This window comes from Carcharhinus amblyrhynchos, chromosome 30, assembly GCF_965287045.1.
Source record: "Carcharhinus amblyrhynchos chromosome 30, sCarAmb.v2.hapA, whole genome shotgun sequence".
In the NCBI taxonomy this organism is placed as follows: Eukaryota; Metazoa; Chordata; class Chondrichthyes; order Carcharhiniformes; family Carcharhinidae; genus Carcharhinus; species Carcharhinus amblyrhynchos.
Window position 1 is genome coordinate 6,195,899 of NC_137353.1, and position 13,861 is coordinate 6,209,759.

General features: G+C 43.0%; 1 protein-coding gene across 3 annotated transcripts in view; it reads right to left on the reverse strand.

Moving 5' to 3' along the window:
* Positions 1 to 13,861, reverse strand: part of ctnnbip1 (catenin, beta interacting protein 1) — a 107,446-nt gene that overhangs the window by 43,515 nt on the left and 50,070 nt on the right. For all 3 annotated transcript variants that reach the window (XM_080215132.1, XM_080215131.1, XM_080215133.1), the window contains one exon: positions 8,208 to 8,298. In XM_080215132.1, coding sequence (XP_080071258.1) covers positions 8,208 to 8,298 — 91 coding nt within the window. The remainder of the gene's footprint in view (positions 1 to 8,207; positions 8,299 to 13,861) is intronic.

Genomic DNA, 13,861 nt, shown 5'->3' on the forward strand with positions numbered 1-13,861 from the left:
AGGAAATTACCAGACTGTTGTAAAAACCCATCTGGCTCGCTAATATCACTTAGGGAAGGAAATCTGTCTGGTCTGGTCCAGGCGTGATTCCAGACCCACAGCAATGTGTTTGGCTCTTATCAGCTCTTTGAAATGGCCTAGCAAACCACTCATGTTGTATTCAAGGTAGTGGCTCACACCTTCTCAACAGCAATTTAGAACAGGCAATATTCTGACAATCATTCTGCTACCCTAAACTTGGACCTGGAGGTAGAATGATTTACACCATGTCATTAAGGACCAACAAAGATTCCCGGAAGTACAGACAGCACAGGGTCTTATGCGATATCACTTCACTGCTTCTCCTTATCTCTTGGAGAGATATAGATCCATACGCAACAGTCTTATAGTCTACAATACAAACATGAGGAGACAGTAATGTAGTGGCAATGTCACTGGTCTAGAAATCCAGAGGCTCAAGTTCTAGGGACACTGATTCAAATCAAATTTGAACTTAAATTCAATTAATAAAATCTAAATAGTGATGATCATGAAGCGATCAGGCTTGTTGTAAAAACCCACCCAACTGACTTCCCTTTAGGGAAGGAAATCTGCCACCTTCACTTGGTTTGGCCTACATGCAACTCCAGATGCTTAGTAATGTGGTTGACTCTTAACTGCCCATTGAATGAGCAATTCAAGGGCAATTAGGACGGGCAACAATGCTGCCTTTGCCAACCTCACCCACATCCCATTAAAGAATTTTAAAAATAATTTTTAAAAATGTTAACAGTCAGGAGGAAGTCATACTTACGATAAGCACTATAAGTCACCACTGGAGGCAGAGAATGTCCAAACAATATAAAAACCTACAAATGGTGAAAGAGACTAAAATACAGTGTTTTTCCACACATATGTGGAAATTAATATGCTCCATAGGAAGGGCTAACTTCAAACAAATGCAAGCAATTACTTGCACACCCAAATAGCAGATCCATCCCCAGAGCTTGTTTACTCAATCCATGATAACTTGTACCAAGTTAAGGAGGACTAAACACCACCCCGCACCCCCCTCCCCGACCATGAACAAAAATTATGGTTCTGATTTCTGATCCAGCTGGGGATAGCTGACTAACTAACTCTGCTTCCTGCCCCTTCAGCAGTATAATCTTAGTGCAGCCAAGAGATGTAAATTTGAAAGAAAACAAAGGTCTGTTAATGGCAAAATATGCCTTGGCACAATTAAGGAATTGTTCTCCGACAATAAATTAAAATGATGTTCATGCAGTATGTGTGAAACCCAAAAACAAAAAAACAGACGGCAAACAACAAGCTCTGCATTATTCTCCAAGCAGAACTTATGAATAATTTGGCACACTGAAGATGCCATGTGTTGCTATAACTTCATTGGATTTTAATCATTGTTTTATATTCACAAATTGCTAATGATGATACAGTACCTCTAAAAGTGGCAGCAAATCAAAACAGCTCACCCAGTTGTTGGAAAGAGCAGGCACCTAAGCAAGCATTTTATTGCCCAGTGTGCAAACCCAAATACCAGGGCAGCATGGTTTGAGGCACATGGCACAATGTTTAGCACTGCTATCTCACAGCGTCAGGGACTCAGATTCAATTCTGCTATTAGGTGACTGTCTGTGCGAAGTTTGTACATTCTCCCTGTGTCAGTGCAAGTTTTCTCCGGGTGCTCCTGTTTCCTCCCACATTCCAAAAATGTGCGAGTTAGGCTGATTGGCAATGCTAAATTGCTCCTTAGGTTCGGGGGACTAGCAGGGTAAATACGTGGTGTCACGGGGATAAGGCCTGGGTAGGATTGATATCGGCACAGGCTCGATGGGCCAAATGGCCTTCTTCTACACTGCAAGGATTCTATGATTCTATCAAACCTGCTTTCTTCTTTTCCCCACGCTGGCATCCTCTACACAGTAATAATTACAGACCACTGAATCAAGGATCTATTTACATGTTATTGGGAGAAAACAATCCATTCTAATCAAAATATTTTTGGACACAATGCCAAAATATGTCTGCAGTTTTGTTTAAGAAAATGCTGACGCTGGGCACATAATGTACTGCACTGAAAACAGGATAAGTAGGCTTGGAATGTTATCATTCACCACTTTGGCACACAAAAAGGGCATTGTTAATTCACATTTCTATTTTACTGTCTGAACCTCATCTTTAGGAGAACCTGAAGGTAACTAACTGTGGTTGCTAGGGTAACTGAATTAATTTTCCCAACTTCAAGCATGACTCATTTGAATATTGGATACGCCTGGTTTTCAGGTGCTCTGGAATGCCTACTGTTTTCACCACTGGACAGAGAGAATGTCCAAACAATATAAAAACCTACAAATGGTGAAATAAACTAAAATACAGTGATTTTCTCAGCACTCTTCCCTCAATCTCTTTCCTCTGCCCTCCGTTACTTCTCCCTCAAGTTACTGATTCACACTGAGGCACAGTTTTACAGGCAATATTACTAATGTTTACTACCTTGATTCATGTTCTTCATGTGTGAATTTTGACACTAAATGTCAGAAAGCTATGTGGGGGTCAACACTGTAACTTGGCTTGATCCTGCCACATGCACAAATTCCAGCAATTTTACTGAATAGCAAACAGTGCCATCGACACGAGCTGATTTTTCTCCTATGTGCCCAGGGAATACTGAGGGTAACTTCAATATTCCCATGACCTGTGCAATTAACTGGGGTAAATATCCTGGACTTGGTTCTACCAGTCCTCTCAGAACCATGGAATCCCAAAAGGCCATTTGGCCCATCAAGTCTGCACCGACTCTCCAAGAGAGCATTCCACCCCACCCCTCCTCTCTGCTCTATTTCTGTAACCACAGTAAAAAGTCTGACAACACCAGGTTTCAGTCCAACCGATTTATTTGATAGTAAATTCACTAGCTTTCGGGTTAGTCCCTTCGTCAGGTGAATCTATTTCTGTAACCCCATGCATTTACCATGGCTACTCTGCCTAACCTACACATCTTCGGACATTAAGGGACAATTCAATATGGTCAACCCATCTAGCCTACACATCTTTTGGAGCGTGGAAGAAAACTGGAGCACCTGGTGGAAACACGTGCAAACACAGGGAGAACGTGCAAACTCCACAGAAAGAATAGTCCAAGGCCAGAATTGAACCTGTGTTTCTGGCACTGCGAGGCAGCAGTGCCAACCACTGTACATTGGTGATTGTATGAATCAGTAACATACAATGTATATTTACCCAAGCCATTTGGGTGCACAAATTAATAGCAACTGTCTGCAAACTTCAATAATGATAACTTCTACAAGAATACAGGTGGCATCAAAACCTTTCATTTTAATGTTTCTTCATTGAAAACATTCATGCAAATATATGCATCAAAATGCAGTGACTGAATGATATAGCAAGCTAGCATTCTACCTTTTCACTTCAACATGGGGCTATTAATAGCAATCGTCCCATGCTACCGCTTCATACCCTGAGGTTTGACATTACCCTCCTGTAATTATCCTTTCAGTTTCTTCCCAGCAGCTAAAGACAATGTCATTTGAAAAATTATTTCCAACCACCAACAGTGTTGAAAAAACATACTTGTGATTTATACCAGCAACAGTTGAATCCACTTAATTGTCAGCTATTCCAAATTATTTACAATCTCACTCACATGAAAATATCAGTAATAAGTTCCAGTTATGGAACGCCTAAAACACCACAGAAATAAGATGTGGAGGATATATGCGAGCAACATTATTATATTAAAACTTGTTCTGCAATTAACTTGGTTATTGAATTTTTCAACATCACACTTTCTATTCTTCTCCTTACACTGGCTAGTTACTTTCCACCAGTATACCTAACCATAGGTACAGCTGGGTTGGTAATAGTTTGACATCTTCGACTTGAGACACATTATTGCAATTAGACTTTTGGCACAGCAACCACAGAAATGTCTTGATCTTTACCATGCAAGAAAAAAGGCATCTGAGGCAAAATGGACAGCAATGGCAGTAATCTGTAGGTTGCCGCACATCAGGGAACACAGTATGTACAGATAAAGCAGGAGAGGTTCCCAATTAGTAAAGGGTCACACACAAGGTCAAAAAGATACATGGTTGCGAGGAATATTCATTTGGTGAGACAGACAATAGCGTGGGAACCTGGCAAATCCAACAATGACCGAGTTAAAGCTCTGGGAGACAGTCAGCATTACTAAACTCGTGATCCAGAGGCCTGGACTAATAATCACGAGAACGAGAGCTCAGATCATACCGTGGATCTGAATTCAGTTTAAAAATTGTGAAATTAAAGTTAGAATTTTTGTAGGTGGGTGAATCACTGCTGTAAGAGGGAGGGTAAATTGCTGTTTGTGCTTGGACAAACAATAGATACGTTTATTTGTGGAATTAACACATTATTAAATGGGACATTACAGATCCATGGTAGGGTTTGACCTCTCATTCTCAGGATTGTTAGTCTAGGTCTCTGGATTACGAGTCCATCTGTGGAGCTATCAGGCTGTTTTATAGAGCTAACTGATTCCCTCATACTTCCTCACAGTCTAAGGATTCAGGGTAGACCATTTAGGACAGAGGTGAGGAGACATTTCTTCACCAGAGTGGTGAACCTGTGGAATTCATTATCACAGGAAGTAGTTGATGCCAAAACACTGAAAGTATCCAAGAAGTGGCTGGATATAGCGCTTGGGACGAATGGGATCAAAGTTTATGGGGAGAAAACAGAATTAGGCTATTGAGTTGGCTGATCTGCCATGATCGGAATAAATGGCGGAGCAGGCTCAATGGGTCAAATGGCCTCCTCCTGCTCCTATTTTCTATGTTTCTATATTCTGTGTGACTCTGGGAGGAAAATGCTGTTCTTACCCTAAATGTTTGATTTTTAAAAATTTGAGTTATTATTGTCACATGTATTAGTATACAGTAAGAAGTATTATTTCTTGCACGCTATACAGACACGGCATACCATTTATAGAGAAGGGAATGCAGAATGTAGTCTTATAGTCATAGCTAGGGGGTAAAGAAAGATCAACTTAGTGCAAGGTAGGTCCATTCAAAAGTCTGATGGCAGCAGGGAAGAAGCTGCTCTTGAGTCGGTTGGTACGTGTCCTCAGACTTTTGTATCTTTTTCTCAACGGAAGAAAGTGGAAGAGAGAATGGCTCTAATGTGCTTGACTCTAACCGCTCTCTGAAGTGGTCGAGCAATTTAATGTGTGGTATCAAACTGCTCCTCAGGGCAACTGGGGAACGGGAATATAAAACGGCTGAACCCACAACACCCACATCCTGAGAATGAGTTTAAAAAATTCAACTATCCATGAGTCATTTCACAAGGTTCCTCAGGGAATCTCAGCTGTGTTTGCTTCAATGTCGTCCTTCATTGTGAAGAGATGCAACTTGATATTTTGAGAAAAATAATCAAACTAAATATGATAATAAAAATTAATTCAAATACTATTTTAAAAGTACAGCATATTTCCACTCGCCCCATCTGTGCACACATGACTAATTCATCCTACTCTTGGCAGGAAGGATGAAAATCAGCATCCACCTCTTCACACACAATATTTCTAATTATTCACCATTCTATAGAGATCCAATAAGTGACATCAATGCCCCAGGCAGAAATGTCCCATTTAATAATAAGCTAATGCCACAAACAACAATATCTACTGTTGTTCCAAGTGCAATCAGCAGTTGACTCTCCCTCTTAAAGCAGTGTTTCACCCACCTACATAGGCTGGGAAGGATGTTATTAAGCTGGAAATCGTGCAGAAAAGAATTACAAGGATGTAACCGGAACAGAAAGGTTTGAATCATAAGGAGAGGCTGGTTAGGTTGGGACATTTTTCTTTGGTGTGTAGGAAGATGAGGGGTGACCTTATGGAGGTTTATTAAATCATGAGGGCATAGCTAAGGTGAATAACTTTATATAAGATGAAAAGCTCTTTTCCCCAGGGTAGGGGAGTCCAAAACCAGAGGGCACAGGTTTAAGATGAGAGGGGAAAGATTTAAAGGAATCTAAGGGGCAACTTTTTCACACAGAGGGTGGCACGTGTATGGAATGAGCTGCCAGAGGGAGGTGATAGAGGCGGGGACACTGACAACATTTAAAACACATTTGGACAGGTACTTGGATGGGAAAAGTTTAGAGGGATATGGACCAAACACAGGCAAATGGGACTAGATCTGTTTAGGAAACCTGGTCAGTAAGGGCGAGTTGAGACGAAGGGCGTGGTTCCGTGCTGTATATCTCTATAACTGTAATTCAGGATGAGTGTTCCTCCTTCCTCCCCTCAACAACTTATATCTGCATATCACTTTTAATATAACACATTTCAATACGCTTCACAACAGCATTATAAAACTGAGTATGACACTGAGCCATGTGACATATTAGTCTGGTGACCAAAAGCTTTATCAAAGAAGCTGGTTTTAAGAAGGGTCTTAAAGGTCAAAAGTAAGATAGCGAGGTGGAGAGGACTTTCAGTGCTTAAGGCAACTGGAGGCAGGCCCATCAATCACAGGCTACTCAAAAGGCCAGAATCAGACAAGCTCAGATATCTCAGAAGATTGTGAGTATAAGGAGTTACAGAGATGGGTATGTGTAAGACCATACATACATGGGAGGGGGAGGGGGAGGGGGAGGGGGAGGGGGAGGGGGAGAAATCGTCTTCATGCCAGAATCTAACAGTTCCAGGTCCTCTATGTATGTGCGATTGCCCCGATCTGTCATGCTCCTGATGGCTAGCCAGCTTGACCGCTGGCCAGCCCAGGATCTCCACAGTGCTGCCCCTCCAAGCACGGCCCAATCGCGGCCCTCATGAGCATTCCTGGGTCAGCCCCGACCTCCTCCACATCCAGGAGCACCCCACTGCTGCTATGAGAGACAAACCACCCCCCCTCCCCCACAAGACTGTTCCCCCCAGCCCACCCTGTTCATTGGCTTCCCTCCAGTCCTGACTGATTCCCATGCAGAGTGGCAGCAGGACCCCCAACGATCGGCCCAAGCCCAACCCCCTTGGCACTGCCCCTTGGCAGTGGCAGAGGCACAGGCCAGCATCACTCAGGTGCCCATGCCCAAGGGAACCCCCGCATCCCACCCCCCCCAACACTGCCTGACCTTGTGTGGGGGCCCTGATTATCCCCCTTTCACTAAAGCAGGATATCCTTCTAGTTCCCCAAAAGTGGGGAGCTACTGTAAACCCCACTGGAGCGAAATTATACTGGTGGGGTGGGGGATGTTATCAGGCCCAGTGAATTCAGTTCCAGGCCTGCGAATCACATTTAAATTACGTTAAAATAAGATTAAAATCACTTACCTGCTGTTCCCAGCGTGGTCCCGATCCCACGGATATTTGTCGCTGGGTGATGCGTGTGCGGTGGAACACATGCGCGAATTGGCACATGCGCGATTCTCCCAGTCCGATCCGCCAAAAAGTTAGCAGGTTGGAATGGGACAATCCCGGCCGAGAATTTTAAAATCAGTATGTGTGTGACCAGGAGTCAACTTGTCAATGAGGCCTCTTTTTAAAGATATTCAGGAGTAGAACCTAAAGACATACTTACTGCTCAGCATTCAAAGTGAACTTAATATAATTCAGTGCTTTAAAACGCTCTTTAAAATCTACCTCCTTGACTAAGCTTCAGGCCTACAATCCTCCTTATTGATGGAGATGCCAGCATTGGACTGGGGGGGCACAGTAAGAAGTCTCACAACACCAGGTTAAAGTCCAACAGGTATATTTGGAATCATGAGCTTTCAGAATGCTGCTCCTTCATCACCTGAGACTTCTTACTATCCTCTGTATTGAGGACGAATGTCAGACTGATAGATCCCATGGCGTTCTACCTCAGGTAAGGAACAGGACAGCAGGTTGTCCCATCTGTTCCAGGTCCATAAATAACCATGTTCTCTGCAATTGTGCAACCGTAGTGCAGTCAGTGTTATAATTCTGCAGTACCCAGCTCTGGCCATTAGAAGCCCTCAGTGGACTAAGTAAATACAGAAGCAACCTCTACTTGCTAAAATTGTAAGACTTGATTTGCCACATGCGGTGCACAATATTAATGCTGCATCAGGTCCTGGCCCTGACAAATAAATACTGAATCTTCAGTTCAAAATTAGATTGCAACCCAAACCGTCCCTACGAATGCCAGACTTTGCACAGTCTTGAAGTATCTTGTACTCACCCTGATCAATCGGGTGCTGCGGCAGTTGACTAAGCTGGCTGTTCACTACTCCTGCATAGGTTCGTAGAAATGCCTCTTCACTTGGAGTGAGCTGTTAAAATAAAGATTCCCATTTTATTTTCCAAAGTTCGTTAGCAGCATTGTGGCATTTAAATATTATTTTCTGAAACAGGTACTGCATCAACACGAAAATGACAGAACTGGGCCACAGCAATGACCTAATAATCTACAAGCAACTAATAAATTTTACCAGGGTAATATGCATCATGTTCTTTAGGTGAAGTTGTAGCATGTCAAACTGGAGAGAGTTTTGAGTGCAGAAAGGACACTGAAAAGAGACGCATTGTTTGTCTGGCCCAATAATAAGCATAATTATAAAGGTCTATAAAATAATGAGGGGCATAGATAATGGAGATAGTCAACATCTTTTCCCAAAGGTAGCAGAGTCTAAAACTACAGGGTATAGATTTAAGGTGAGAGGAGATACAAAAGTGTCCAGAAGGGCAATTTTTGTTTTACACAGAGGGTGGTGAGTGTCTGGAATGAGCTGCCAGAGGCAGTAATAGAGGCAGGCACAATTTTGTCTTTTAAGAAGCATGCAGACACATTACATGGGTAAGATGGGTATAGGGCCAAATATGGGCAACTGGGATTAGCTTAGTGGTTAAAAAAAAGGCAATATGGGCAAGTTGGGCCAAAGGACCTGTTTCCATGCTGTAAACCTCTGTGACTCTAATTTATTTTGAGGAAACACAGCCCAGGCTATAGTGAGAAGCTCAAAATAAAACCCTGTTCCAAGGCAGAAGATTAACCTTTGCTTTTAAAATAAATTCTCAATTCCCCATCTCTCTTCAACCTCCTCGCCTCACTGTTCATGCTTCACTTCTTTTTCTTGGGTAGCAAACCTCTAGTATTTTATACAGGTGGCTTGACAATTCAAAACCATCACAGCTAAGAGTTATTGCTCAAGTACCAGCATTTTCCAATGGTCTGGGACTACCTGCCCCATCCTGCTAAAAACTGAGCCTTTTTGTTGCAGAATCTTGACAAATACATGAATAGGATGGGAATATGGTCCCCAGAAGGGTAGGGGATTTTAGGGCAGCATGGTCGGCACAGGCTTGGAGGGCCGAAGGGCCTGTTCCCGTGCTGTAATTTTCTTTGTTCTAATCAGTTACTAAGGTTGTGACTGCAGTTTGGTGTAGGAACTCGAGTTTGTTGCAGAGTGTGGGACATGCCAAAGCACATGCCCAAGCTATCATAACCAAACCCATCTCTATCATTCAGACTCTATCAATCAGCATTGCCAACTGAGCAGGTGGAACGAGAACTAACGCCCCTCCCTGGCCCCTGCCATCTTCCTAAAGTGAGAACGTGGAGGCTGATTTCAATCCTACTCCATTTATCAACAGGACCTGCTGGCAAAATCTGGAGACCGATCCAGGTACTTTCCTGCTCTGTATGGATTAATGCCACACTACGCCAGTGAGCCATCAGGGGAGATGCTTGACTTCAGACATCAGTGTAGCTATGCAGACTTTTTACGCTGCCCCAGGCTAATACTTTGAAGTGCTCCACCCACTTTGTCCTCACACGTTCAGCTTTATGGTTACAGTGTGATCACAAGCAACACATTTCTGTTTCATCTTCTCTCAAAAAATGCAAAAACTCTACAATTCCAGTTTAATGGATTATACTTTTGCAATAAGCTAATTCTGCTCCATGTCTTTAGAAAGATCCACTGGAAGAGATCATAGAATCCCTACAGTGCAGAAGGAGGCCATTTGACCTGGCCACAGTCAGCACCAGCCACATTTCCACCCAGCCCCTACCCCCATAACCCCATGTACTTACTCTGCTAATCCCTCTGACACTAAGAGGCAATTTAGCATGGCCAATGAACCTAACCTGCACATCTTTGGACTGTGGGCAGAAACCAAAACACTTGGAGGAAACCCACACAGACATGAGGAGAATGTGCAAACTCCACACAGACAATGAGCCAAACCGGGAATAGAACCTGGGTCCCTGGCGCTGTGAGGCCACCATGCCAGGTAATCTCATTCAATACACAAAACTGCCTGGATAACAATGGGACCAAAATTGCTTGGCGTTTCTGATACTTCAGTAAGTGTGCAGCATCAGGATCTGTGATGTGCCCAGGACCCAAACACTAGGCTCAACCTACATCAGGAGTTTCCACTGGGCCTTACACTGGGTGGAATCTCCAGCTTCCCCACACAAGATTGATGAAACCAAATGGGCAGAAAAGGAGTTGGAGCCAGGGCTGGGATCTTATGGGCCAGGAATTGCCTTGGTCCTGACATTTTGAAAACATGTCATGCCTAGAGGCTGCTATACAGTGAGATAAGGCATGGCGACCTTCAAATTGGAGCGATTTGATTCCACTGGTGGGGGTGAGGGATCCAGCAAGGGAAATGACCTGAATGGTAGTCAGGTGCAAGTATTTCCAGCAGCGGAAGTGGATCTCTACAGTGGTAGAGGCACCCATGGGCCATATGTAAATTATGTGTCTTTCCACTAACACAAATCTCAGCAAGTTCAATGGTGGAGGGCAACAGCAAGCAGAATCTGGATGTGACTGCTGGCTGGGATCAAAGCCAACATGTCTGACATGATCAAAGATTCTGAAAAAGAGCAAAGAATAGCAGGATTATAAAGTACAGTTCGATTTTAATTGCTTTATGCAGAAGTTGGTCAGCGCATGTATGGATTGTCAAGGGAGTTGACTGAATCAGCAAATTTACAGCAGTTATAAACGTACAGGTGAAAAATGTAAAAAATGTGATAAAGAGGCATGAGGGAGATTTCATGGCAAAATAGACAACAATGGTCTTATCTGGGCATCTAAGTCAATGAACCACCCCAATAAGGGACTCGCCAGGGTAAATGCATGGGGTTACTGGGATAGGACCTGGGTGGGACTGTGGTCAGTGCAGTCTCAATGGGTCAAATGACCTCCTCCTGCACTGCAGGATTCTATGATTTTTTTTAATCCTAATTAGCTAAAATCAACTAAGAAGCCTCACATTTAAACAAACAAATACCTGAAACTACTGATAAGTAGATATTAGACTGATCACAATGTTTGCTCAATTACTGAAGCAATTTTTTCATTGTGAAGTAAACAATTTTCCCTTCAGAGTCTGGAATCAACACAAGTCTGCAAATGTATGCATAGTCAGGTTGCTTGGAGTGTCATGTTTCTAACCCTTGTGTCATTGGGGTTAATTTTCTGAATAGTTTCAGTGTGCAGTGGCAGGAAAACCATCACAGGAAATCCAACTCTGCTTAGCAATCCCCTGCAGGAAAACAGCACAATTCAGAATTCAGAAGAGAATTCTGGTACTGGCTATCACAGCTTACACTGCACAACACTGCTGCTGTTGCAAGCATGTGTGTGTTGCACTGTACTCCAGCGGAGCTGTATTTTATTTCACCTTCCTACAGCAACATTTGAGAAAAGCAGCACTGCGACATCCCAGAAACCGAAATAAAGTTAATACAAGTTACATATAGAGTCTCCATGATCCTAGATGCAAGTCCTGGACTGAGCTGAATTCACCAAACAATTGGAACTCTGTTACTCCTGACATCAAGCACGGTGTAGGGTGGGTGGGGGGTGTTTTGTGGGGATATGGACAAGGAGATTAGTCAAGGTCACTGGGCAGTAATGAGCTCCACAGAAATGTTCACAGACATGGATAGGATGTAAAATAAAAACAGGAAAAGCTCAGCATATCAAGCAGCATCTTTGGAAAGAGAAAAATAGTTAATTATTTTGAATCAAATAGGACTCCTCTTTGGAATTCAGAAAGGGCAGGATGTAATTGTGCTTTACTGAGAGCCTCTGTGGTTTGGCTCTTGTAAGAAGGATGGCCACTTGGGTAAGATACTTGGGTGGCACAGTCGTTAGCACTGCTGCCTCACGATGCCAGGGATCTGGGGTTGATTCCCGGCTTGGGTTCTGTCTGTGTGGAGTCTGCACGTTCTCCCTGTGTCCGCATGGGTTTCCTGCAGGTGCTCCGATTTCCTCCCACAAAGATGTGCGGGTTAGGCGAATTGGTCATGTTAAATTGCCTCTTAGTGTCGGGGGGCTAGCTAGTGTAAATGCATGTGGTTATGGGATATGGGGATAGGGCCTGGATAGATTATGGTCAGTACAAGCTCGATAGGCCAGATGGCCTCCTTCTGCACTGTAGAATTCTATGATTCAGTTGTCTGGAGAACTGTAGCCAAGACTCAATGCCTCCAAGTCAAGGGATTGGTGCTGGGTCCACTGTTATTTGCCATTTACATTAATGACTTGGATGAGAATGCAAGAGGCATGGTTAGTAAGTTTGTAGATGACACTAGGATTAGTGGCATAGTGGACAGTGAAGAAAGTTATCTCGGATTGCAACAGGATCTTGATCAATTGGGTCAGTGGACTGACGAATGGCAGACAGAGTTTAATTTAGACAAACGTGAGGTGATGCATTTTGGTAAATTGAACCAGGGCAGAACTTACTCAGTTAATGGTAGGACACTGCGGAGAGTTACAGAACAAAGAGATCTAGGGGTACATACCCATAGCTCTTTGAAAGTGGAGTCACAGGTGGACAGAGTGGTGAAGGCAGCATTTGGCATGCTTGGTTTCATTGGTCAGAACATTGAATACAGGAGTTGGGACGTCTTGTTGAAGTTGTACAAGATATTGCTAAGGCCACACTTGGAATACTGCGTAATGTTCTGGTCACCCTTATAGAAAGGATATTATTAAATTAGAAAGAGTGCAGAAAAGATCTACTAGGATGCTACCGGACTTGATGGTTTCAATTATGAGAGGCTGGAAAGACTGGGACTTTTTCCTCTGGAGTGTAAAAGGCTGAGGGGTGATCTTATAGAGCCCCATAAAATAATGAGGGGCATAGGTCAGCTAGATAGTCAGTATCTTTTCCCAAAGGTAGGGGAGTCTAAAACTAGAGGGCATAGGTTCAAGGTGAGAAGGGAGAGATACAAAAGGGTCCAGAGGGGCAATTTTTTCACACAAAGGGAGTGAATATCTGGAACAAGCTCCCAGAAGTAGTAGTAGAGGCTGGTACAATTTTGTCTTTTAAAAAACATTTAGACAGTTACACGGGTGAAATGGGTATAAAGGTATATGGGCTAAACGTGGGCAACTGGGACTAGCTTAGAGGTTTAAAACAAAAGGACAGCATGGACAAGTTGGGCCAAAGGGGTGTTTCCATACTATGAACCTCTAAATGACATGTTTTTGCAATTAATACGAACAATTTCAATTAAAACAATCTTGCTTTGGGAATTTAAATTTTGACTAACTGTTCAAAATTCATTTTTATGTTTTGAGTATTAATTGAAGCTTTTGTTGAGATTATCTCATTGGTGTATCAATCTGGCTGTTCAAATTGACAGCGTGAAGGTAAGCAACAATGCTCCCTTGAACTCTGCAATCTCTCTGGTTGGAATAATTCCTCCAGGTTTCCTCTCTACTCCAAACTGTCCTTCCCTCACTTCCAATACTTTTATAACCTAATAGCATCCAAAGAAAATAAAGAAACATGTTAAAAAAATTCCCCAACGATTTTTCTCCCAGGTTGCTGACAGCAGTATCCAGAACATAAGAACATAAG